General features: G+C 41.8%; 1 protein-coding gene across 9 annotated transcripts in view; it reads right to left on the bottom strand.

Moving 5' to 3' along the window:
• The window catches only part of LOC124136605 (alpha-1,6-mannosyl-glycoprotein 2-beta-N-acetylglucosaminyltransferase-like), a 97,610-nt gene that overhangs the window by 6,369 nt on the left and 65,728 nt on the right, over positions 1-25,513 (bottom strand). For all 9 annotated transcript variants that reach the window (XR_007220152.1, XR_007220154.1, XR_006861401.2 and 6 more), the window contains exons 5-8: positions 4,315-4,445; positions 1,911-1,986; positions 996-1,085; positions 43-167 (exon numbers count right to left, since the gene is read on the bottom strand). Coding sequence is in view for 3 of the 9 variants with exons in the window: in XM_046502575.2 (XP_046358531.1) it covers positions 43-167; positions 996-1,085; positions 1,911-1,986; positions 4,315-4,445 (422 nt within the window). In the remaining 6 variants the exon portion in view is untranslated. The remainder of the gene's footprint in view (positions 1-42; positions 168-995; positions 1,086-1,910; positions 1,987-4,314; positions 4,446-25,513) is intronic.

The raw sequence follows: 25,513 nt of genomic DNA, 5'->3' as shown, positions 1-25,513 counted from the left end.
CTGACGCTCACCATTCACTGATGTGGAAGATCTGACACTCACCATTCACCGATGTGGAAGATCCGACTTGCTTTCATCTTGATGGTCCGGATCTTGTTGGGAATACACTTCATGCTGAGATGCTGGATAGTCCAGTCCCAGTTGTAGTCATCATGGAGACAGAACTCCTGGCAGACAAATAATTTACAATTACAAATGATGCACTCGGGAGGAAGCATAGGTTGCTTAGGTTGCTGGGGACCTATCTAACCCAAAATCCCCATGGAGTGTCAAGCATAGGTTGCTGGGGACTGATCTAACCCAAAATCCCCATGGGATGACAAGCATAGGTTGCTGGGGACTGATCTTACCCAAAATCCCCATGGAGTGTCAAGCATAGGTTGCTGGGGACTTGTCTGACCCAGAATCCCCATGGGGTGACAAGCATAGGTTGCTGGGGACTGATCTGACCCAGAATCTCCATGTAGAGTCAAGTTTAGGTTGTTGGGGACTGATCTGACCCAAAATCCCCATGGGGTGACAAGCCTAGGTTGCTGCGGACCGATCTGACCCAGAATCCCCATGGGGTGACAAGCATAGGTTGCTGGGGACTGGTCTGACCCAGAATCTCCTTGGGGTGATAAGCATAGGTTGCTGGGGACCGATCTAACCCAGAATCCCCATGGAGTGTCAAGCATAGGTTGCTGGGGACTGATCTGAACCAGAATCCCCATGGGGTGACAAGCATAGGTTGTTGGGGACTGATCTGACCCAAAATCCCCATGGGGTGACAAGCCTAGGTTGCTGCGGACCGATCTGACCCAGAATCCCCATGGGGTGACAAGCCTAGGTTGCTGGGGACCGATCTGACCCAGAATCCCCATGGGGTGACAAGCATAGGTTGCTGGGGACCGATCTAACCCAGAATCCCCATGGGGTGACAAGCATAGGTTGCTGGTAAAACAATCTAATCAGGTTTCCCATGGGTCTGGTCTCAGCGAGCATCACTCACTCACCCTAAAGCATTTCTTGATTTCATTCCACAACACCCTGGTGAAGACCATCCCCATGTTGTGTTTGGAGGAAATCCAGTAGGCCCTCTCAACCTGAAAAAATACACCCACAAATAAATAAACATTCAGAAAAGATAAAAACGAGTTTTAGATGCTTTACTGGACACATGGTTTATACAAAACTAAACCAAAATCATCACACTCAAGGGGAATAACTCCTGCAGGACTGTCAAACTCAGTCTGCACAAAAAGTGGTTGAACTTGATCATTGATAAAAATTATTACTGGTATAGAAAAGAAATCAGAACATTCCTCCTGTCTCAGGTTATTTGTAGAAGGCTGAAAATACCTAACAATGATTTAGTCATTAAACTGTGGATTGCATTAAAACAATGTAAAGTTATATCATTGGGTGTGTCTTGACTGAATCACCGGTAGATTCCAAGAAAATGTGTGTACAGCTGATTGCTGTTTCCGGCTTAGTTTACGAGAAAATACACAAGGTAATCTTAATCCCTGGATGTAAAACAATGCCTAGCAGAACAAAAAATACAATTTAAACGGTAAATAAACATGCCTGGTGATTTTTTATCTCAAATTTCGAATTTGTACCGACCAAGTTTCTCATCACCCGTTTGTTCACCGGAATTCGCTGAAGGGGTAGATCTACAGTGTAATTTTTTTCTGCGCTTGACATTCAATTTTTTTCTCCAAAATACTGAATCCGCAAGACTATACTCAAGAAAATACGGTAGTTCAGAAAGTATGGCTTTTCACACTGTTCTTTGAACAACATTGAACTAATTGTTTAAGGTTGCCACAGAATGAGTCAAGTGCCCATAGTGGGGTCAGATACAGCTGTTTGCTACTGTTTCCACCTCCAGATAATCAGGGTCCAGGCGTGGTGTGGCTACTTACTTTGCCGGAGTTGGCCTGGTAGTTCTGCACCTTGTCGTAGTTGCCGATGACCAGCATACGGCAGTCTTTACAGTCCCTGTCAACAGATACAGACCCCTGTCACATGAACCATGACAGATATGTGATGCCATAACTATTGTGATGTCATAATTATTATGATGTCATTTAATGTGATGTCATAACTATTGTGATGTCATATTGAATGTAATGTCTAAACTATTGTGATGCCATATTTAATCTGACGTCATAACTACTGTGATTTCATAATTCATGTGATGTCATAACTATTGTGATGTCATATTTAATGCGATGTCATAACTATTGTGATGTCTTATTTAATATGTTGTCATAACTATTATGATGTCTTATTTAATGTGATGTCATAACTATTGTGATGTCTTATTTAATGTGTTGTCATAACTATTATGATGTCTTTTTTAATGTGATGTCATAACTATTATGATGTCTTATTTAATGTGATGCCATAACTATTGTGATATCTTATTTAATGTGATGTCATAACTATTATGTCATATTTCCTGTGATGTCATAACTATTATGATGTCTTATTTAATGTGATGTCATAACTATTATGATGTCATATTTCATATGATGTCATATTGACATTGACTTTTGACAGAGTGGTATTCCCACAAAGATCAACGGCCGATATCAATAGTAGCACAACTATTGATAGCATGACATTTCACAAACTGCCGACATCCATTTTTGGGGCGAGAACAAACCCCCCATTTTTAAAGGTCCACAGAAATGGAAATTACTTGATTCTGATTGGTCAATCAGAGGTTATTAAATTACAATGGAGCCCTGTGATTGAAACAGTCGATTATTGATAGAATAGTACTTTATTGTCGGTCACTGTAAGAAGGTATTTCAAAATAATTTATAATATGTACAATTCCTAAAGTATGTAAAACAAATGCTTGAGAATATACAGTACCATCATTTTGTTTAAAGGCTGTTGTTGGTGATTCCGTAATTGACACTGACAACACCCTCCAAACACTGGACTCAACCCAACTTCACTCAATATATTTGCTGACACCAAAGAGTTTGAATTTTATTTAGTCAATGAGTGAGTAAGTGAGTGAGTGAATATGGTTTTACACCGCTTTTAGCAATATTCCAGCAATATCACGGCGGGCGACACCAGAAATGGGCATCACACATTGTACCCATATCGGGAATCGAACCCGGGTCTCCATGTGATGAGCGAACACTTAAACCACTAGGCTACCCGACCGCCCCCAAGGTAGAATGAAGACAACCATACTTTTAAATGTAGAGCCAAGTTAATGGTAAATTTATGTTCTGAATCCTCACACAGCGTGTTCGGTTCCAAATTCAAATTTACACAGTTAAATGTACAGAAAACCCAGCTCTACATTGAAAGCATGTTTATCTCCCAGCAGTTACAATGGCTATATCATGGCATGGGGGAGCCGGATTGCCTGGCACCACAGCACAACCACACAGAGGCACAACCCTGAGACATTGATTTATGCAGACGAGGTAGACTATAGCTAATTTACTTTCAAAATGACAGAAGGACAATGACCAAATGATGGGAAATGACTGGACCTTGATAACAGTGCTACTGTATTTAATTCCACCTGTCTCGCACCACGGTGGAAGGGGCTGCCAGACAATTGAATATTCAGATTACAGATATTGGACAGATCTGCGATATTCCCTGATGAGAGGAGCCTTAGCTGCAAAGGACATCAAACTGACTTGATAAGGAGGGGCAGTTTTTGAAATAGCTTTCCAGCTGCCCAACCTCAAATCCCATGTGACCTGGCAGTAAAGCAACACTCCCATGTGATGTTCTCTGTGTTAACAGCGAACTATTTGTCTAAAGTCCCTGCGTCTACGTCCTGTGTCTAGGTCCTACATCTACGTTCTACGTATACGTCCTACGTCTACATCCTATATATGTCCTGCATCTATGTCCAACATCTACGTCCTACACATATGTCCTGCGTCTACGTCCTGCATCTACGTTCTGCATCTACGTCCTGCATCTACGTCCTGCGTCTACGCCCTGCATCTACGTACTGCATCTACGTCCTGCGTCTACATCCTGCGTCTACGTCTGGAATCTACGTCCTGCGTCTACGTCCTGCATCTACGTCCTGCATCTACGCCCTGCGTCTACGCCCTGCGTCTACGTCTTGCGTCTACGTCCTGCGTCTACGTCCTGCGTCTATGTCCTGCGTCTACGTCCTGCGTCTACGTCCTGCATCTACGCCCTGCCTCTATGTCCTGCATCTACGTCCTTCATCTACGCCCTGCATCTACATCCTGCATCTACATACTGCATCTACGCCCTGCATCTACGTCCTGCATCTACGCCCTGCAACTACACTGTGCGTCTACGTACTTGTGAGCAAGGTTCTGCATCATCTGCAGGATGGTGAGGACGTCCTCTGTGACGTAGTAGTCATCCTCCAGCAGCAGCACCATCCCCTCGTAGTCCTTCATCACATCCAGGTCCTCAAACACGTGGTGAAGCTGTAACACAAAGCATCCAATCAAACATCAGCAACAAAGTGAATTTGTTCGTCTATCAATGTCACATACAAGTTGCCATCTACCTAATGGTGAAAGTGCTAGTCCACAAGGAAATGTCACTAGTCCTGCTAGAGTTGCCATCTACCTAATGGTAAAAGTGGTAGTCCACAAGGAAATGTCACTAGTCCTGCTAGAGTTGCCATCTACCTAATGGTAAAAGTGGTAGTCCACAAGGAAATGTCACTAGTCCTGCTAGAGTTGCCATCTACCTAATGGTAAAAGTGGTAGTCCACAAGGAAATGTCACTAGTCCTGCTACAAAGTTGCCATCTACCCAATGGTAAAAGTGGTAGTCCACAAGGAAATGTCACTAGTCCTGCTACAGAGCTGCGATCTACCCAATGGTAAAAGTGGTAGTCCACAAAGAAATGTCTCTAGTCCTTTCTCAATTTCAATACCACAATAGTTTCAGGCAAGAAGAGGTATGTTTCAAACTAGCTATGCAGTAAGAGTCACTGAGTATAAAATCTAATAAAAAGAAGCAGACATGTTTGACACAACAGGAAATAGAGAAGCCCAGACAGCCATCATCCAGATGGTCCTTATCTGTTGAACATATAGATCATCCATTTATCAGGTAAATGTGGACACGTTTCTCTGTCTGTTGCTCACAATGTATAGATTCGATTGTGGAATTGATTTGTCCAGGGAGACAGTCATCTATCGCCACATGAACTCCGGATGGATGATTGTAAGGTCTTGTCTACAATGAAGTAATGGAATGTTACGTCTGGAGAGACAGTGTTGTTCTGTACTCCTTTATACTGTTGTTTCCTTTATTCCACAGTGTGAAACACACGTAACAACCCCAGGCCATAACTGTAATCTATTTTACTGACCATAAAAAAAGTCAAACAGTCAGAGTTTCTGGGTTAGAATGGTTCCCAAAGGTGGTCAGACGAGGAGTGAGTAAATATGGTTTTACGACGCTTTTAGCAACATTCCAGCAATATCACGGCGGGGACACAGAAATGAGCTTCACACATTATACCCATGTCGGAAATTGAACTCGGGTCTTCAGTGTGATGAGTGAACGCTTTAACCACTAGGCTACCCGACTGCCCGGTCAGAAGGGGAGACTCAATGTTATAATGACGTAGTGACTTGGTAGACTGTGTGTCATTGTGGGTCAATGTGAGACAATGCTCATGACATCAACCATTTGATTGTCTGGCCCCGAGTTGATTCTATCCAGTCTGCCATCATATATCTGGAATACAACAAAGAATACACCCATTCTTCCAGTTTCACTATCTGTATGTCCCTGGCAAACACCCTAGCTTGTATTCAGGGGAATAGAAAATAAGTGCTTTTCAGATGTGTAATTTATTTTTGCAGAATCAGCAGAATCAACCAATATCAAAAAAGTGTTGCCTGAATATGATGACCTTAGCTTGTATTCAGTGGAATAAAAAATAAGAGCTTTTCAGATTTATTCCACCTTGGAGGTTTTAGCAGAATCAGCAGAATGTGTCTGTAGACATCAAATATGTAAATGTCAAACTGGAAACAAAACAAGCCCACATGCACACAATGACCATCTCAAGTGAGGTCTCGATTCCATCTCGGCCCCCTAGGGGTGGGTCCCGTCCCGTGAGCAGAACGAAAACAACATTCACAAAAGAATTACCAATTTTACACATCAATTTTAATTTGTCACTTCAATTTTTTTGGTCTCTGTGTTCACACCAAGCTTGATCAACAAAGAAGCGGATGTGTCAGATGCAGCCAGGGCAATTGACTGTGTGCACAGGCTAACCCAATTGTGTTAAAGACCAACAGTGTTTGTGGAGACGAGAATTACCACTGAAAATTACCAATGAATATTTCACTCAGCAATTACTACAGAGAAGAAACCATCAAACAGGTTTGGAGGCTTTGTTGAAAAAAAACCCCAACTGACCTACATGCATGGAGGTGCAGGTAAAGAAGACTGTTGTTCTTATGTGAGTGAGTGAGTGAGTGAGTGAGTGAGTGAGTGAGTGTGAGTGAGTGAGTGAGTGAGTGAGTGAGTGAGTGAGTGAGTGAGTGAGAGTGAGTGCACACGCAGGTGGGGATGTGAGTGAGCGCAGGCAGGAGTCAGTGTGTGTGAGAGTGCACACGCAGGTGGGAATGTGAGTGAGTGAGTGAGTGCATGCACAGGTGGGTGTTTGAGTAAGTGAGTGCCCGCCCAGACAGGGATGTGAGTGAGTGAGGGGGCACCTGCGCAGGTGGGTGTTTGAGTGAGTGAGTGCACCCGCAGGTGGGGATGTCAGTGAGTGAGTGTGAGTGAGGGTGTATGAGTGAGTGAGTGAGTGAGTGTGCATGTATGCGTCAGTGAGTGGGTGGTTGTTTGAGTGAGTGAGTGGGTAACTGAGAGTGTGCATGCGGGTGAGAGTGAGTGAGTATATGCAACTAACTTTTCAGCTTAATGCCAGATGGAAGCTGAAAGTGGAACCCACTTATATGTGGCTTCTTAGGTTCTTTCTCCCTTGTAGCTATATTGGACTTATTATTTCTGACCTGAACATTTCTTAATACAATTCCTAAAAAATATTTATATTCTAAGGCCCCAAAGTTGAACGTAACAGAACCCTCTTAATATCTAACAGTGCCTTCAGACACAGTGACATCACTTCCACAACATACAAAGGTTCGCCTTCGATGTGAGACTTGAAGGTGGGATCCCCACAATTGATACAAACATAGAGGGGGCACAGGTGGCAGGCGCCGCGATTCGCTGTGCAGAGTTGCGTCCCTTGGGCACACCAGAAACCTATGATTGTTGGTTCGAATCCCTGTTCGCCCCGATAATGTTTCTAGGTTTGTCAGCACCAATCCCATGCTCGTGTGTTTCACCGAAGTGGTAAACGTCTTAGACCTGCATCACTTCAGCTTTCCTCCCACATTAAGCTGACACGCCGTGATATCACTGGAATAATGTTAAAAGCGGCGTTAAACCCAACTCACTCACTCACTAGTTGTAATCAGCATGACACATTAACACTACTGGAAGAGAATAACACTGTACAGAAGCACCTCACAATCAACACTGGCGTTAAACCCAACTCACTCACTCACTCACAAACACAGAACCAGGACAATATTTGGGGTCCTGCTTTGTGGCTGGTTTCTTCCTACAACCCGTGTCTATCTCTATCAGTAATCCCAACCAGGTAGCGGTACCAGCCTACCACACCAACATTCCCTCGGAGACCTGAAGGTAACAAGCCCGCTTTCTATACTGTAAATCTGGTAGGTTGGTTGGTTGGTTTGTTGTTAAACGCCGCACTCAGCAATATTTCAGCTATAGGACGGTGGTCTGTAAATAATCGAGTCTGGACCAGACAATCCAGTGATTAATATCATGACTTTAAATCTGGAAATAAATGCGTCTCCAAATGCTGCCCCCACCCCTTCCCCAGTGGAATGATACATATAAGCCTGCAACCTCGGGGTATCGTGGTACTTGTCATGCACCCTAAACGGAACAAAATGCACTCACTAACCTTTATGATTATTCGTGTTCTCTATATCAGATGTCATTTATTTGATCTAACAATGCATATTTTACTGATAAAAGTTCATTATTTACGTTAGTAGCTCCGAGTAAAAGCCGGGCCTCGCGCTCAGTTTGACAAGGGAGAGAACTCCATTGTATCACGGTACAGAGAAAAGTTGTGTATGGAGGAAATCACAAATGCCGCGATACGATGAATGCCACGGTACCACAGGGTCCGAGTATACTACCATAATCAACCTTACTTAATCCAATCAAACAGCAAATAACACCGCTTATTAGCCTTGAGTAGAGCACTTCCGTAAAAACAACAAACAGTGTTTTCCTAAAAACAACACAGTTTATATGTTTACTCTGTTGCCTGGCATTAAGGAAGTTCAAAGGCAATAAAATAACTGAACCAACAACAGTTCACTGATTGGTATGCGGTGAAGGTGTCAACAAGCTTGACACAAGTGGGTAGAACTCTTGACCCCGGCAGCGATAACTCACCGGATGCCCATTGTGTAATTCCTATTCTTTGAATGACATTGTTATGTACTTGTTACAACTGCTGCTCAATAAACCGTGTTTGAGTTTATATATTCAATTTGGCATTTCCGCGATCCAAAGTGTGCAGTGAGTCCGTCTTATTGTTGATAGTCATTTTGGAGACATAAATGCGAAGTTAATTAATGCGGTCAAGACCACTCACATTTTTCACATTTAATCCATGCTCGAATTTCAAGATTTTTTTTAGTATTTGCCGCACTAGAAAATTTGTTCTGTTTAAGACGCAACGTGGCTGATATTTACAAACAAAATACATTTTCTGTTTATATATATATTGTTCATTGAATGCAATTGTGTATCAACTGGAGGTGTAATGATACGGTGTGGTTGCGATATGATACGCATCCTGATACCATGGGTGCGATACGATTTGTATTCTGATACAGTACTGTTATTTCACAAGCTCATATTCTTTCCTTCTGCAGATGAATCACAACCTTGAAATATTTGTTCAGAGATCAAAGATGGGATATTGTAGGGCAGGAATATATTGGCTGGAGGGCTCAATGTCAATGTTATGCTTTTTATGTTCAACCCTGGCATACTCAAGTATCTGCATAAGCTGGTGGTTGAACAGCTTCTGTTATTAGTCACATGTTATTAATTTTAAGTAATATATGTTTCCTTGAATTATCATGTCATAACATTATAAGGGTAACGCTATTTGTCAGGGCATTATCATTTGCAGAAGCCTGAGGTCTTCCATTCACTGCCCGACGAAGGAGGGCAGCTGAAAAGATCGAGGGCTTCTGCAAATGCTAATGCCCTGAAAAATAGCATTACCGTTATTATAGCTAAAATGGATGGAATTTGTTATCAAATAAAAAGAAACAACAATATGGGTTTTGAAACATTTACTCTAATCAACACGAATGTCACTGACCCATTTTTACAAATATGGAAATGTCATAGAACAAACCAGATGACATCACTATTGAACCTGACGTCACCTATCCCTATCCTATGACATCACCTAACAAGGGGCGTGATAATGGCCTGGTCGTCAAGCAATATGAGGCCATTATCATGTTACAGAGGCCTGCTCATTTCTGATAACATGCAGGCGGTTTACTGATAATTCCATCCATTTTAGCTATAATTTCTAATATCAATAGTATACAAACTGTATATCCTCTCATTTGTCCTGTTAGACCCTCTGTAACACAGATGTTAAACCCTCTCATTTGACCTGCTAGACCCTCTGTAACGCAGATGTTAAACCCTCTCATTTGACCTGCTAGACCCTCTGTAACGCAGATGTTAAACCCTCATCCGTGGTGTTCCTCAGAGCACCCACTCACCCTCTAGTGTTTTCCCTTATGATGAACAAGGCGTCAACAATCAGTTGTCAAACCCCTCAAGCCATCCAAGCAAACACAATTACATTTTACAACCGATTTCACCAGCAATAAATTATTCATGGTACACGGATAGCTACACACGATCTATATAAATTGATGAGCTCCATCTATTGGCTGAACTGTGCCTTGTCAGCAATAACAGAAATTGACAATGCTTCAATACTGTCTTCAGATGTAGGACTCAAACAAAAGGCATTAAACTTCAAACAAACATGCATGAGATCAGCAAAACTAACTGTGAGATTATCGTCATGTTAAAATACTGCCAACTCCCCTAGATACTCTCACACATACAAACAAGTACTCAAACTTATTGATAAGCCCTTAAGTTACCGTATTCGACGTAATAAGCGCCCAGGGCGCTCTCAAAATTAGAAATAAGGGGCTCTTATTAGAATATAATTTTGGTGAAAGAGTTGAAAGATCGTAAATTGTGTGGTTTATGATGAGAGTCTGAAATGATACAAAAGAAACTCTGTGCGTAATATACACGACAGATTTATTTTTCCAGAATTTAATTGCTCGTAATTAAGGGTGCATATAATTAAGGATTGCGTACTATACACAAATAAATAAGTCTTGTGTACATTGATCAATCGGAAGGGTGCTTAAGGGATTGTTCACTAGCCAATATATTAGCAAATATCGCCATGGGCGCTTATTAGAGCGGGGCGCTTATTACGTCGAATACGGTATGTGTATCTGCAGTATCTGAAAATGAAGAGAGTCGCTGGGCTCCCTTTAATTATATTTTTATTAAGATAACTGAACAACTTTTTTTCTGTGCGATATGTTCATTTCAGAGACTAAATGTTAGTCTACTACTGTAGCACAAACTCCAAAGGAGCCAGTACTCAACACTGACAACACTTGACCTGGTTGACCTCAGGTTGACCTGAAGACCTGGAGTTCTGGCCGACCACTTGATGATAAAGAACCTATCCATGTATGTACCATGGCCACAGGTGCCCATATACACAAGGCACCACTGACAATGGCAAAGAAACCAGTCAGCACTGATGAAGACTTATTTCTGATGTCTTGTACCTTGCCGATATACGTATAAGACCCCACTGACGAAGATTTACATCTGATTTCTTGTTAAAAGACAAAAGATTCACGGATGGTGCATACATCATTGTGTTCTGTAACAAGTTTAGCTTCTGCAGACAATGAATAATTCACCGTAGGAATAACATGGGCATCCTCCCTGTATTGATCAACGGTTTTTGATGTTATTAAAACAATTCCTGACTGGCAGTTCCAAGTGTGCTCAACCTGGAACCAAGGATGGAGGGGGAGGGGGAAGGGGGAGGGAGCTTTTGGGGGGGGGGGGGCTGAGTGTTCATCACCCTCTGGCATGCAAGATACCATGATACACAGCAGTATCGGTACACATGGCTGAGTGTGTGAGTGAGTGAGTTTGGTTTAACGTTGCTTTGAAAAGTACTTCAGTTACACTGCTGTGTGTCAGCTTCATGTGGAAGGATTCGAGACCAAATGCAGTAAGTCTGGCTGCATTCCCACAGCAATCAACTGCATGGTACGATTGGACCAGATTGGCTACTCCCCTCAACGACTATTGGCTCGTCCCCTCAATGACTATTGGCTCGTCCCCTCAACGACTATTGGCTCGTCCCCTCAATGACTATTGGCTCGTCCCCTCAACGACTATTGGCTAGTCCCCTCAATGACTATTGGCAAGTCCCCTTAATGACCATTGGCTTGTCCCATCAATGACTATTGGCTCGTCCCCTTAATGACTATTGGCTCGTCCCCTCAATGACTATTGGCTCGTCCCCTCAATGACCATATTGAACAGTCTCCTCAATGACCATATTGGCTAGTCCCCTCAATAACTATTGGCTAGTCATCTTAATGACCATTGGCTAGTCCCCACAATAACCATTGGCTAGTCCCCTCAAAGACTATTGGCTAGTCACATCAATAACTATTGGCAAGTCCCCTCAATGACCACATTGAACAGACTCCTCAATGACCAGATTGGCTAGTCACCTCAATAACTACTGGCTAGTCCCCTCAATGACCATATTGGCTAGTCCCCTCAATGACAATATTGGCTAGTCCCCACAATAACCATATTGGCTAGTCCCCTCAATGACCATATTGGCTAGTCCCCTCAATGACCATATAGGCTAGTCCCCTCAATGACCACTGGCTAGTCCCCTCAATAACTATTGGCTAGTCCCCTCAATAACTATTGGCTAGTCCCCTCAATGACCATATAGGCTAGTCCCCTCAATGACCATATAGGCTAGTCCCCTCAATGACCACTGGCTAGTCCCCTCAATGACCATATAGGCTAGTCCCCTCAATGACCATATTGGCTAGTCCCCTCAATGACCATATAGGCTAGTCCCCTCAATGACCATATTGGCTAGTCCCCTCAATGACCATATTGGCTAGTCCCCTCAATGACCATATTGGCTAGTCCCCTCAATGACCATATTGGCTAGTCCCCTCAATGACCACTGGCTAGTCCCCCTCAAGTTTGACCTACACTACCGGTGTTATATTCTATAATTAATCTTAACACAGCAGTAGTCTTCCCATATAAAAAATAAATGATATGATCTGAGTCATGCTGAAAGAATCCTACTGATTCAAATGATAACAATGTTTGTCGACACACAAACTAAATAGTCAATATATTTTCAAAAGGGGGCTAAGGTTGAAAACTGTTCCCACCTAGCAACCCAAAAATTGAATGACAGAGTTATATGTTAGCCACCTGCAAACAAAGCCGACATGAACCGAAGTACGTCTTTCACAGCTACGAAGTTCATGATCTGACCTTACGGCAAACATTTTTTGATAGTTTTTAAAAACTTTTTAAACAGAACAATGTCTTGTACTTTGTGATGAGTACTTCACCATGTAGAATATGGGTGTGCCATGTCATATTTCGGCCTCTAAGTGTACCATACTTGAGTGTTGGTCAGCTGTAACTTGACACAGGATGACCTACTTCCTACTGGAATAGTTGTCATGTGATGTCATGATCATAACCGCGCCACTGCTTTTGTTATAACCGCCCTTGTGAACCAACCAGCTTCCTATGAAATACATGATTCCCACTATATTTCTAACAGAGACCCCATCAGAACATGCCTGCAATAGTTCTACACTTGCTCATTAGCAAATAGTCTCATACAAGTGCTAAAGAACAGACAACGTACATATCAAAAGAAAAGGTCAGTTGGGTAAGGCTAATGATAACCCTCTTCACATTTCAGTTTAACCCTTGCACAGCTCCAGGAGAGGTTATGGCAGGCAGACGTCAAAGGCGGCCATATTGATTTTGTTCACATGACTTCACTAATGAGCTGTAGGAAGCTTCTAACTTGTGAAAAGCTGCGATAAACGTTACTAATGACTTAACACCAATCTCCCTGACATTTGTCTCCCCTTTAGTGACCAATCAAATCTCTTTTCTCTTATAGGACCCTATTGACCAATCAAATTTATTTTCTTGCATGTTCATGGCCAACTTCAGCAGACACTAAGGATGTGCGTAATTACTAGTATCTCGGTAAATTAAGGTTCATTCTCTCCACGATGCGTGTATCGATATATCGGGTGATGTCAAATACCGATTTTTTAATGTGATTTTCTTTCCAAATCCCTTCACAGCCCGCAGCATGCATCCAGGGCCGCAAGACGGCTGCATATTCATTGACTGAGTAAACATCATGTTGTACCAGTATCTTGTTTTGTTCCATTAATGAACTTTAATTCATACCTTAATGTATCAGGTTGCTGCTAAATTCAAAATTTAAAATTATACAATGTATCGTGATAGGTATCGCAACATCTAGTCATTTCTCTGTAGACTGCTGTAATATTTGGCTACTTCCAATATTGGTTTCAATTTAAGCACATGCTACCCAGCTCAATCAATAAAGACATGCCTGAGTATTCTACAGGCAGGATTACAGCACTCCGGTAAATTTCCCACAAAGCTCTGCACCTTTCCCCCGAGGAACACTGGATACAACAATGTCACCTTGACATGCATGTTCCAAATCTGGGATTTAAAAATTCATTTGTACATGCTCTTTGTCTTCTCCGAATTCAGACATACCGTTTTCAACATAATAAGTGCCCGGGGCACTCTCAAAATTAGAAATAGGGGACGCTTCTTATTGGAATATAATTTTGGTGACTTAACTGATAATTAGGGGGCACATATTATACAAGAGTGCATATTATACATGAATAAATAAGTTTTGTCTACATTGTTCAATTGGAAGGGACGTTTATTGGGATTGTTCCCTTGCCAATATATTAGCAAATATCGCTGTGGAGGCTTAGTACGTCGAATATGGTAACAGCAAAACATCTACACTCAATGAAATTCATGTGAATCACAAATTGACACAGATTGTTGAACAAATATTCAGCAGAAGTTGGTTTGAGATTATGTTTTTCAAAAAGTAAAACCCTGTGTTCCCAATCTTGCACATAGGTAAGGGAGTGTAAATATTGGCTTTGGGATTTAACGAACAATTTGAAAACCTTTTAATGCTACCAAAGAGAAAAAACCCACAGAGAAACGAGACCCTGAATTGTCAACAACACGTATAACAGATACGAGACCACAGAACACGCAGGAATGATATCAGAGTGTTGAATAAACACAACAGGTAAGATGTACATGCTGATTTTCAACATGTTCCATTAATCCTTTCGTCACGCAAACTTCCATTCGGAGTAAACAGTAGGTCCCAAATGCTGTCTAAACACCAGTCCACACATAGACGATAATACCAGCTACTGGCATTGTTTGAACAAAAGATTGAAGGCACAAAACGATCATTATCTGTTGTAAATAGCTATTAAGGAATAATGGACATTGTCTTACTTCCAACCATCAAAACCCTGACGAAGCAGGCATTAACATGATGACTGGGTGACATGGTGATAGCCATAGTAACTGGGCTCATCGGTATTGTCGTTTCAGTACCATGTCGTGTCTTCAATATCACACTTCCTATGCTTGTCGTAAGAGGTGACTAACGGGATCGGGTGGTCAGGCTCGCTGACTTGGTTGGTGCATGTCATCGATCCCAATTGTGTGGATCGATGCTCATGATATCAATCACTGGATTGTCTGGTCCAGACTCGATTATTTACAAACCGCCATCATATAGCTGGAATATTGCTGAGTGCAGTGTTAAACAACAAACAAACCAATCATGTGTATTATATACTTGTATAACATTGTATAACTCTGTGAGTGCATGGAAGTTAACATTGTATAACTTTATATCTATGTGTGGATGGAAGTTAACATTGTATAATCTAATATCTGCGAGTGGATTGAAGTTAACATTGAAAAGATTATATCTGTGATTGGATGGAAGTTGATATTGTATAACTCTATATCAGTGAGTGGATGGAAGTTAACGTTGTATAAGTTATATACTGTGACTTGATGGAAGTTAACATTGTATAAGTTTATATATGTGATTGGATGGAAGTTAACATTGTATAACTCTATATCAGTGAGTGGATGGAAGTTAACGTTGTATAAGTTATATACTGTGACTTGATGGAAGTTAACATTGTATAAGTTTATATATGTGATTGGATGGAAGTTAACATTGTATAACTCTATATCAGTGAGTGGATGGAAGTTAACGTTGTATAAGTTATATACTGTGACTTGATGGAAGTTAACATTGTATAAGTTGATATCTGTGATTGGATGGAAGTTACCATGGTATAATTCTATATCTGTGTGTGGATGGAAGTTAACGTTGTATAACTCTATATCAGTGAGTGGATGGAAGTTAACGTTGTATAAGTTATATACTGTGACTTGATGGAAGTTAACATTGTATAAGTTTATATATGTGATTGGATGGAAGTTAACATTGTATAACTCTATATCAGTGAGTGGATGGAAGTTAACATTGTATAAGTTATATACTGTGACTTGATGGAAGTTAACATTGTATAAGTTTATATATGTGATTGGATGGAAGTTGATATTGTATAACTCTATATCAGTGAGTGGATGGAAGTTAACGTTGTATAAGTTATATACTGTGACTTGATGGAAGTTAACATTGTATAAGTTTATATATGTGATTGGATGGAAGTTGATATTGTATAACTCTATATCAGTGAGTGGATGGAAGTTAACGTTGTATAAGTTATATACTGTGACTTGATGGAAGTTAACATTGTATAAGTTTATATATGTGATTGGATGGAAGTTAACATTGTATAACTCTATATCAGTGACTGGATGGAAGTTAACGTTGTATAAGTTATATACTGTGACTTGATGGAAGTTAACATTGTATAAGTTTATATATGTGATTGGATGGAAGTTACCATGGTATAATTCTATATCTGTGTGTGGATGTAGGTTTACATGGATAATGTGATCAGGGTTAGTGGGGAAAACTAGTTAGTTAGGGACCTGCACCTGCCTATCATTGAGTAGGCCCATGAGTGGTCACCTGTCTGTCAGGGGATTATGTAGTGGTCCCAGCAGTGTGACATGTGCAGGACATCAATACTGTACTTCCAGCTGTGGCCTATAAGCAATAAGGCAGGTGAGACGAGGAACAGCTGTCTGCAGTACCAGATCACCAAGGCTGATGATGGAATGAGATATGGATGGTACCCACTGCTGATGAGGCCAGCTGCTGATTGCTGGTATCATATGTGTGTGGTATAACTCTCTACATCTGTGAGCAGATGGAAGTTATCATATGGTATCTTCAATGTGATGTTGCTCCGAGCAGAAAAGTCCTTGTTTCATCCCCTTAATGACGAGGCAAGGTATCAACAAGTACCATCATTTAACATCTTTTGGTTTGATTTTGGCCGGGGATCGAACCAGTGAGCTTCCACTCTCCGGGCACATGTTCTATCCACTAGACCATGGAGGCAGTCACATATCACAGAGTGGCTGTCCTACGAAGTTGAGTTCTGGAAGTTAAGGAAGTTTCTGATGCTGGGGTTGTCTAGTTCTCTTACATCTATATCTCAGGTCTTGACATAATTCAGCAATTTGAGCCACCAGTCCCAAGAACGAATCTCATTAAATCTCTTTCAATCTATTCCATAGCTATACTAATCCCTGTACTAAGACTATATCTACTGAAAATACTGCCAAAATACACATTCAGGTTCTTCAATAAGGCTCATTCAGGCTTATTCAGGCTCATTCAGGCTCATGGACACATGAATCCTATTCGATTATATATTGAAGAGATAGTGAGTGAAGGAGGGTGATTTTTAGACCACTTTAAAATGCTTAAATAATAGTGTAGCTATTTATAGGTACACATAAAAAGGCTGCATCTGCCGTACCAATGCTGGGCATCGAACCCATCTGTAAGTCTTCAGTAGAACGAGGGAATCCATTAACCAGTGGCTTCCCTACTTGTTTCCCAGAATACCACTGGGCGAAACAGATACAGGAAGAACATCTGTGTCAACTGCAAGAGAGGGTCATTTCCTTGTACAATACCCGGAAGCTGCAACTTGAGGCAGTCACCAAGTCAGTAAACCAACAATGTTAAGTGATTAGTACAAGTGGGAGAGTGAGTGAGTTTAATTTAAAGCTCCTTTGAACATATTTCAGTTGCATCACGGCGTATGAATCTGATGTGGGAGGAAAGGTCAAGGTCAGGCAGGTTTAGTCATTTACCACTGAGGCCCACAGGGGATGGTGCTGACACACCTAAAAACACAGGCAAATATTGGATTTGAACCCACAATAATAGGTTTAGGGCACCCCTAACAGATGCAGCTTGGCACATTGAATTGAGGTGCCCCTAGACTACTGGCCTCGAACCCCTTTAGCGATATGAAAGTATAGCAATCACCTTGTCAGTCACCCATCAATTCTAAGCAATACTAAAATTTCGTCAATGACACTTTGTACTTGAGTGGAACACTCAAGGCGTAGCATCCCCATCCTTCATTGTCTATAGTTTATCTACTTGTTAGGAATAGATGATGCCCTTAAGAAAGTGGTTGAATCATATGTTATATATGGGATTACACTTTCTTAGTAAAGTGCAAAATCTTGTAATTTTAGGTGGAGTCCCATTCGGGAATCAAATCCATACTCTCAGAGTATGGCACCTAATCGCCATCCCACATATATTCTCAAGTCTCACAACAGATTTCTTGGGACCAATTCCAATCCAGTTTCTACACACATGACAGAGCCACATGCTTGGACAGCAAGGCTAAGCTGTAAATACACCATTACCAGGTGTCAGTGTTCCACCTATCAGTGTAGTCCGCTCATGGCAGGGTCATCCAGTGGTGTTCCAATTGATCTGATCAAAACCATGTCGGTTGACCTCAACGATTTATTGATCATGATTTCCATAGATCGACTTGGCTTGGCTGTACAGGGTGAAGGCAACAGTGGGTAACTGTATTTATGTTTATCGCAATATTTTGTGTTATCCTAAGTGATGAATAAATCAAAGCACGACTCAGATCAATCATTACACGATCGTTAATCATCTACCGCCAGTGTTGATTGTGAGGTGCTTCTGTACAGTGTTATTCTCTTCCTGTAGTGTTAATGGTTCGGTGTCATGCTGATTACAACTAGTGAGTGAGTGAGTTGGGTTTAACACGCTTTTAACATTATTCCAGCTATATCACGGTGTGTCGTGGGAGGAAAGCCTGAAGTTTGCAGATCCGAGACGTTTACCACTTCGGTGAAACCCACGAGCACGGGCATGGTGCTGACAAACCTAGAAACAGAATCGGGGGGAAGTAATGCTTACCCCTAGCTGGTACTTCTCCCCTGATACTTGACCGTCCTCATTACACAGCAGTATGTCAACCAGGAACAAATATCAAGTTCCAACATGCCCCCCACAGCACTACAATGTTTACGTGGTCCAATATGCCCCCCACAGCACTACAATGTTGACGTGGTCCAACATGCCCCATACACATGGCTGTACAATGTTTATGTTGTAAAATATGTCCCACACACAGAGGTACAGTGTTTACATGGTGTAATATGCCCCATACACATGGAGGTACAATGTTTACGTGGTCCAATATGCCCCATACACATGGCTGTACAATGTTTACGTGGTCCAATATGCCCCATTCACACGGAGGTACAATGTTCACGTGGTCCAATATGCCCCGTACCTACATGGTCCAATATGCCCAAACACACGGGGGTACAATGTTTAAATGCTGAAATGTTACAATGCTGAAATCCCAGCCAATTCCCAAGACTATACACAAAATTGAATATTTTCTCATTACGAATATCTCCGTCTATATCAGTAACTTCAGCTATTAAGCAAAACGTGCGTTGATCAATATGCTGAGTGACATCACAATAACACATTTCACCACCCGTAAGGGTTAATTTTCTATATTTCTTAAAATGACGTGGATTATTTATTCATTTATTTCTAATTGCTTACAACTCAGGGGAATTTGGCTTGTTTACCTTTTGGTTGTCACGACAACACAATCACAACAACAATAAGAATCAGACATGTTTGCACATCTGTCAATAGTGCTATAAAAAACACTTGAATACCTGCCAAGCCACACTTGCATCAATATTAACACAGTCTCTGTTCAGACTGGACCAAGTCATTCACACTTGAACACAATACCCACTCCCCGTGGATACACCGCGTTAGTTCAGCCATTATCTAAAACACCTTTTGAAAGGATAACATATTACAAAATTGATACTCTGCAATTTGATCCAAAGAAATTTCGCTGACCCAAACTGAGGCTTTGTCACACTGACCTATACAGCAATTGTACTCAAACACTGTCTCTAAAACTGTAATCATCAGTGTAAGTTAGGTGTCATAGCTGCTTGATGCTATGGGCTGTGAACAAAACAAGGTCTGAGTGATATTTATCACATCTCCTGATGCCGCCATCCCCTGTTGCTAAACAGCCCCAGTCACTTCAAAGGGCCGAGTCAATTCAGTCCTGACAGTAAGTAACAATTGTGGGCCACGTCAGTAATGGTCCCTTGGTCAACCATAGCTGCTATCTGAATACAAGGCACGTCGTAAAACACAAAGAGCATACAACTATTTCTTTATAGATAGTGTCGTACCGCCCAGCCTGTGAATATTACATGTATATCCTTTGTGCATGTTTCTTTGTAGCCAGCCAAAAATAAACATATATTTATGGTATGAATATGAATAATGTTCAGCGGGTTAAAAAAAGGTCTCAGTCAATCAAAAAATCGGAAATGGACACAGAAGTTAAACAAAGGGAGCTCTACAGGACTAAAGCTGACTGTTAACCCCGTAACTTCTAATCCAAAAACCTGAAAGAGTTTCACACTACCCCAAACCTATTAGGCAAAGTTGCGCATCACATTTTTTCTCTCGAGTGATCAAAAGATTATTTTTTCCTTTCAACCTAAAACTCAAACGAGCGTTATTGACGCTGAAATGTTTTCAAGGAATGGCCACCGACATTTTCATTCCTTCGGGATTCAGCTGAGGTGAACCGAGGCTGGCCTGAAGGGAGTGCCATCCATATTTGATGACACCCTCACAAGAAGTGTGTCTTGGCGATCCGAGCAAATTGGTATGCACCATTACTGACTGACAGTTGAACCATGGGTAATGAAGTTATTGCATTCATCCGAGGGAGTCTACATCGTGAACTTCACGGCAGGGCTCCTGGGACGCACACACATCAACCGAGGTGGTGGTGATGGCAATTACTGCGTCTCTATGTTATGCAGTCACACAATTCTGTCAAGACATTATTCTGACAGTTTCACAGTTTCAATGTTGATTAGTTATCTATGTTTGAAGTTTGAGTTTGGCTCTGTGTAAAGATGTTGAAATTATATGTATCCTCCTCCATCAGGCACAGCTGTCATACTGCCCTGTTGGGACTTTTTTGTTCATCTCGGCTCGCAAACCAACACATCTGTTTCTCAAATTCTGATATGCATCGTGTTACTCAAAATCAATATGACCACAAACTTTAATGAAATCTGTAGATTTGAAAAGAAATCTTGTTGCAGGTGTATCATTATCGTTATATTTGAATGCTATGTTGCTTCTGTTTTTCTTATAATACTCCAGTCAGCACTATTCACCCTACATCACAGCCGCATGCAAATAATGAAACCCGGGCTTTGAGAGCATTTGACATCCAAACTAGAGGTAGAGAGCATTTGACATCCAAACCAGAGGAAGAGCATCTGACATCCAAACCAGTGGTAGAGCATTTGACATCCAAACCAGAGGTAGAGAGCATCTGATGTTCAAACCAGAGGTAGAGAGCATCTGACATCCTAACCATTGGTAGAGAGCATCTGACATCCTAACCATTGGTAGAGCATTTGACGTCCAAACCAGAGGTAGAGAGCATCTGACGTCCAAACCAGAGGTAGAGAGCATCTGACATCCTAACCATTGGTAGAGAGCATCTGACATCCATACCAGTGGTAGAGCATTTGACGTCCAAACCAGAGGTAGAGAGCATCTGATACCATACCAGTGGTAGAGCATCTGATGTCCAAACCTGAGGTAGAGAGCATCTGATGTCCAAACCAGAGGTAGAGAGCATCTGACATCCATACCAGTGGTAGAGCATCTGATGTCCAAACCAGAGGTAGAGAGCTTCTGATGTCCAAACCAGAGGTAGAGAGCTTCTGACATCTAAACCAGAGGTAGAGAGCATCTGACATCCATACCAGAGGTAGAGCATCTGATGTCCAAACCAGAGGTAGAGAGCATCTGATGTCCAAACCAGAGGTAGAGAGCATCTGACATCCATACCAGTGGTAGAGCATCTGATGTCCAAACCAGAGGTAGAGAGCTTCTGATGTCCAAACCAGAGGTAGAGAGCTTCTGACATCTAAACCAGAGGTAGAGAGCATCTGACATCCATACCAGAGGTAGAGCATCTGATGTCCAAACCAGAGGTAAAGAGCATCTGACGTCCAAACCAGAGGTAGAGAGCATCTGACATCCATACCAGTGGTAGAGCATCTGATGTCCAAACCAGAGATAGAGAGCATGTGATGTCCAAACCAGAGGTAGAGAGCATCTGACGTCCAAACCAGAGGTGGTAGAGCATCTGATGTCCATACCAGAGGTAGAGAGCATTTGACGTCCAAACCAGTGGTAGAGAGCATTTGACATCCAAACCAGAAGTAGAGAGCATCTGACGTCCAAACCAGAGGTGGTAGAGCATCTGATGTCCATACCAGAGGTAGAGAGCATTTGACATCCAAACCAGTGGTAGAGAGCATTTGACGTCCAAACCAGAGGTAGAGAGCATCTGACGTTCAAACCAGAGGTAGAGAGCTTCTGACGTCTAAACCAGAGGTAGAGAGCATCTGACATCCATACCAGAGGTAGAGTATCTGATGTCCAAACCAGAGGTAGAGAGCATCTGACGTCCAAACCAGAGGTAGAGAGCATCTGACGTCCAAACCAGAGGTGGTAGAGCATCTGATGTCCATACCAGAGGTAGAGAACATTTGACATCCAAACCAGTGGTAGAGAGCATTTGACGTCCAAACCAGAGGTAGGGAGCATCTGACGTTCAAACCAGAAGTAGAGCATCTGACTTCCAAACCAGTGGTAGAGCATTTGACGCCCAAACCATTGATAGAGCATTTGACGTCCAAACCATTGATAGAGCATTTGACGTCCAAACCAGTGGTAGAGAGCATCTGACATCCAAAACAGTGGTACATTAGGAGCCAAGTTTTTAACCTAGTTTGTGTGTATGTTGTTTAACACAGCACTAGGCAATATTCCAGGAATGTGCTATATAATCTGATACCCATCACTGGACAGATGAACCCTTGTATCCCCATGATCACATTTGGAGTCCAAACATTCATCACAAATGTCTCAGAGGTTAAGGTCAGTAAAGAATAAATGCCCCAAAGGTAAAGATCTGTTAAGGACAAATGTGCCAAAGGTAAAGGTCTGTGTAGGACAAATGTGCCAAAGGTAAAGGTCTGTGTAGGACAAATGTCCCAAAGGTAAAGGTCTGTGTAGGGCACATGTCCCAAAGGTAAAGGTCTGTGTAGGGCACATGTCCCAAAGGTAAAGGTCTGTGTAGGGCACATGTCCTAAAGGTAAAGGTCTGTGTAGGGCACATGTCCTAAAGGTAAAGGTCTGTGTAGGGCACATGTCCCAAAGGTAAAGGTCTGTGTAGGGCACATGTCCCAAAGGTAAAGGTCTGTGTAGGACAAATGTAAAAAAAATAAAGGCCTGTTAAGGACAAATGCCCCAAAGGTAAAGATCTGTTAAGGACAAATGTGCCAAAGGTAAAGGTCTGTGTAGGACAAATGTCCCAAAGGTAAAGGTCTGTGTAGGGCACATGTCCCAAAGGTAAAGGTCTGTGTAGGGCACATGTCCCAAAGGTAAAGGTCTGTGTAGGGCACATGTCCCAAAGGTAAAGGTCTGTGTAGGACAAATGTAAAAAAAATAAAGGCCTGTTAAGGACAAATGCCCCAAAGGTAAAGATCTGTTAAGGACAAATGTGCCAAAGGTAAAGATCTGTTAAGGACAAATGTGCCAAAGGTAAAGGTCTGTGTAGGGCACATGTCCCAAAGGTAAAGGTCTGTGTAGGGCACATGTCCCAAAGGTAAAGGTCTGTGTAGGGCACATGTCCTAAAGAAACATTTCATGCATTGAAAATAAGGAGAAACAAAGTTCAGCACACTTGCATCTATACAAATTGAATCTGACAAAAAGTTTGCCAATTACACAGTACATCGATATTCTGTACATTCTTACTGCTTATTACGGCAGACTTCTGTTGTTTTATCTACCAGTAACACACAACAAATACATTTAAAACAAAGACACTTTTTTTTCCGAGTCCCAGATCAATGAGAAAGCTATGTTTGATTATACACCCAGACAGTGGATAAATTGACTTGAAGAAAGGCACCTGCAAGATATGTCCCTCATCCAAGACAAACCTCAATTCATCTATCCCCAAGCTCCAACCAAAACCATATTAGCCTGCTAAAATGAGTTTTATTCATGAAAATGCCTTTCATGTGTTGGTGAGTTTGTTTGTGACGGACACAGAGAAGGGACAATTAGCCATGATGCCTGTAGCCTGCCTGTCATTATCACAGCACAAGAGCCAGTATCGGCCATTAGAGTCCAAGACTGGCGCCTCCTGGAGACATGATTGATACACCGTTATTCTCCTAATAATCCACACCTGAGTCAGCCAGTGTCCTCACTGGCTTTCACTGACTCCATTGTCTGTCAATCCCAACCCACAAGAGACAAACACAATTCTCCGTCATTCTCGACCCACAAGACACAAACCTCATTCTTGACCCACAAGACCTAAACTCCATTCTGACATTCTCAACCCACAAGACACAAACCCCATTCTCAACCCACAAGACACAAACCTCATTCTCGACCCACAAGACCTAAACTATATTCTCTGACAATCTCAACCCACAAGACACAAACCCCTTCTCGACCTACAAGACACAAACCCCTTTCTCAACCCACAAGACCTAAACTCCATTCTCTAACAATCTCGACCTACAAGACACAAACCCCTTCTCGACCTACAAGACACAAACCCCATTCTCGACCCACAGGACCTAAACTCCATTCTCTGACAATCTTAACCCACAAGACACAAACCCCATTCTCGACCCACAAGACTTAAACTCCATTCTCTGACAATCATGACCAACTGTCCAAGATATGACCGTCATTCTCTGCCAATCGTGACCTAAATGCACAACAACTGCATATCACATTTAGCTGATAAAGCACTATTCCATTAAATCTCTCTCATCATCAGATGAAATCACCAGATGGCCTTGCAGCTGTGGTGTGTAGGTGTCAATTGGAAGGAATACAAGTCGTGGACACAAGCCTACAGCAAGAAGCACCCTCCACAGCAACACTCAGATAATTAGTTGCATACAAGCACTATCTTTGTGATCTTCACTGGATGCCTTAAGCAAGCTCATCTATGTCAGTCTGACTTGTATTAAGAAAATGTTGTAAGACTTTGCGATGTGTGTGTGTGTGTGTGTGTGTGTGTGTGTGTGTGTGTGTGGGGGTGTGTGTGTGTGTGTGTGTGTGTTGGAGGGGGGGGGGGGGGGAGAAAAAAGAGAGGTTACGGCTCTTCGCCCTAAATATTCATGATGGTTCCAATTTCAATTAAATACTTTCCTCTTGGAATTCTTCATAATTTATTGTGTTTTGAAGGTTTTGAGAAACATGTTTTTATTATCGTTTTTTCAAGAATTTGTTTCTTTCGATTGTTTTTTGCTCACATTTTACATATTTCTGGCCGGAGGAATTAAAAACACACTTATTTTTTTTATATCTTATTTTCACATTTCAATTTTTTGTAGTTGGCGGATTCCTAAACAAAGTTTTAAAAAATGTCTGTCCTAAATTAGCATTTTGGGTTTATGATTTATCATACTTATGTCTGCCAACAGTGGCTGTCATATAGATGTAATTAGGGTGACTGAGGACAAACGTCACTCACTCTTTCACAACCATGTGAGCAAATGCTTCGAAACAGGTTGCTGGGGATCAACACTAAACC

Source organism: Haliotis rufescens, unplaced genomic scaffold, assembly GCF_023055435.1.
Source record: "Haliotis rufescens isolate VD_foot unplaced genomic scaffold, xgHalRufe1.0.p SCAF_12, whole genome shotgun sequence".
Taxonomy (NCBI): Eukaryota; Metazoa; Mollusca; class Gastropoda; order Lepetellida; family Haliotidae; genus Haliotis; species Haliotis rufescens.
This window is presented reverse-complemented; position numbering and strand designations above follow the sequence as displayed.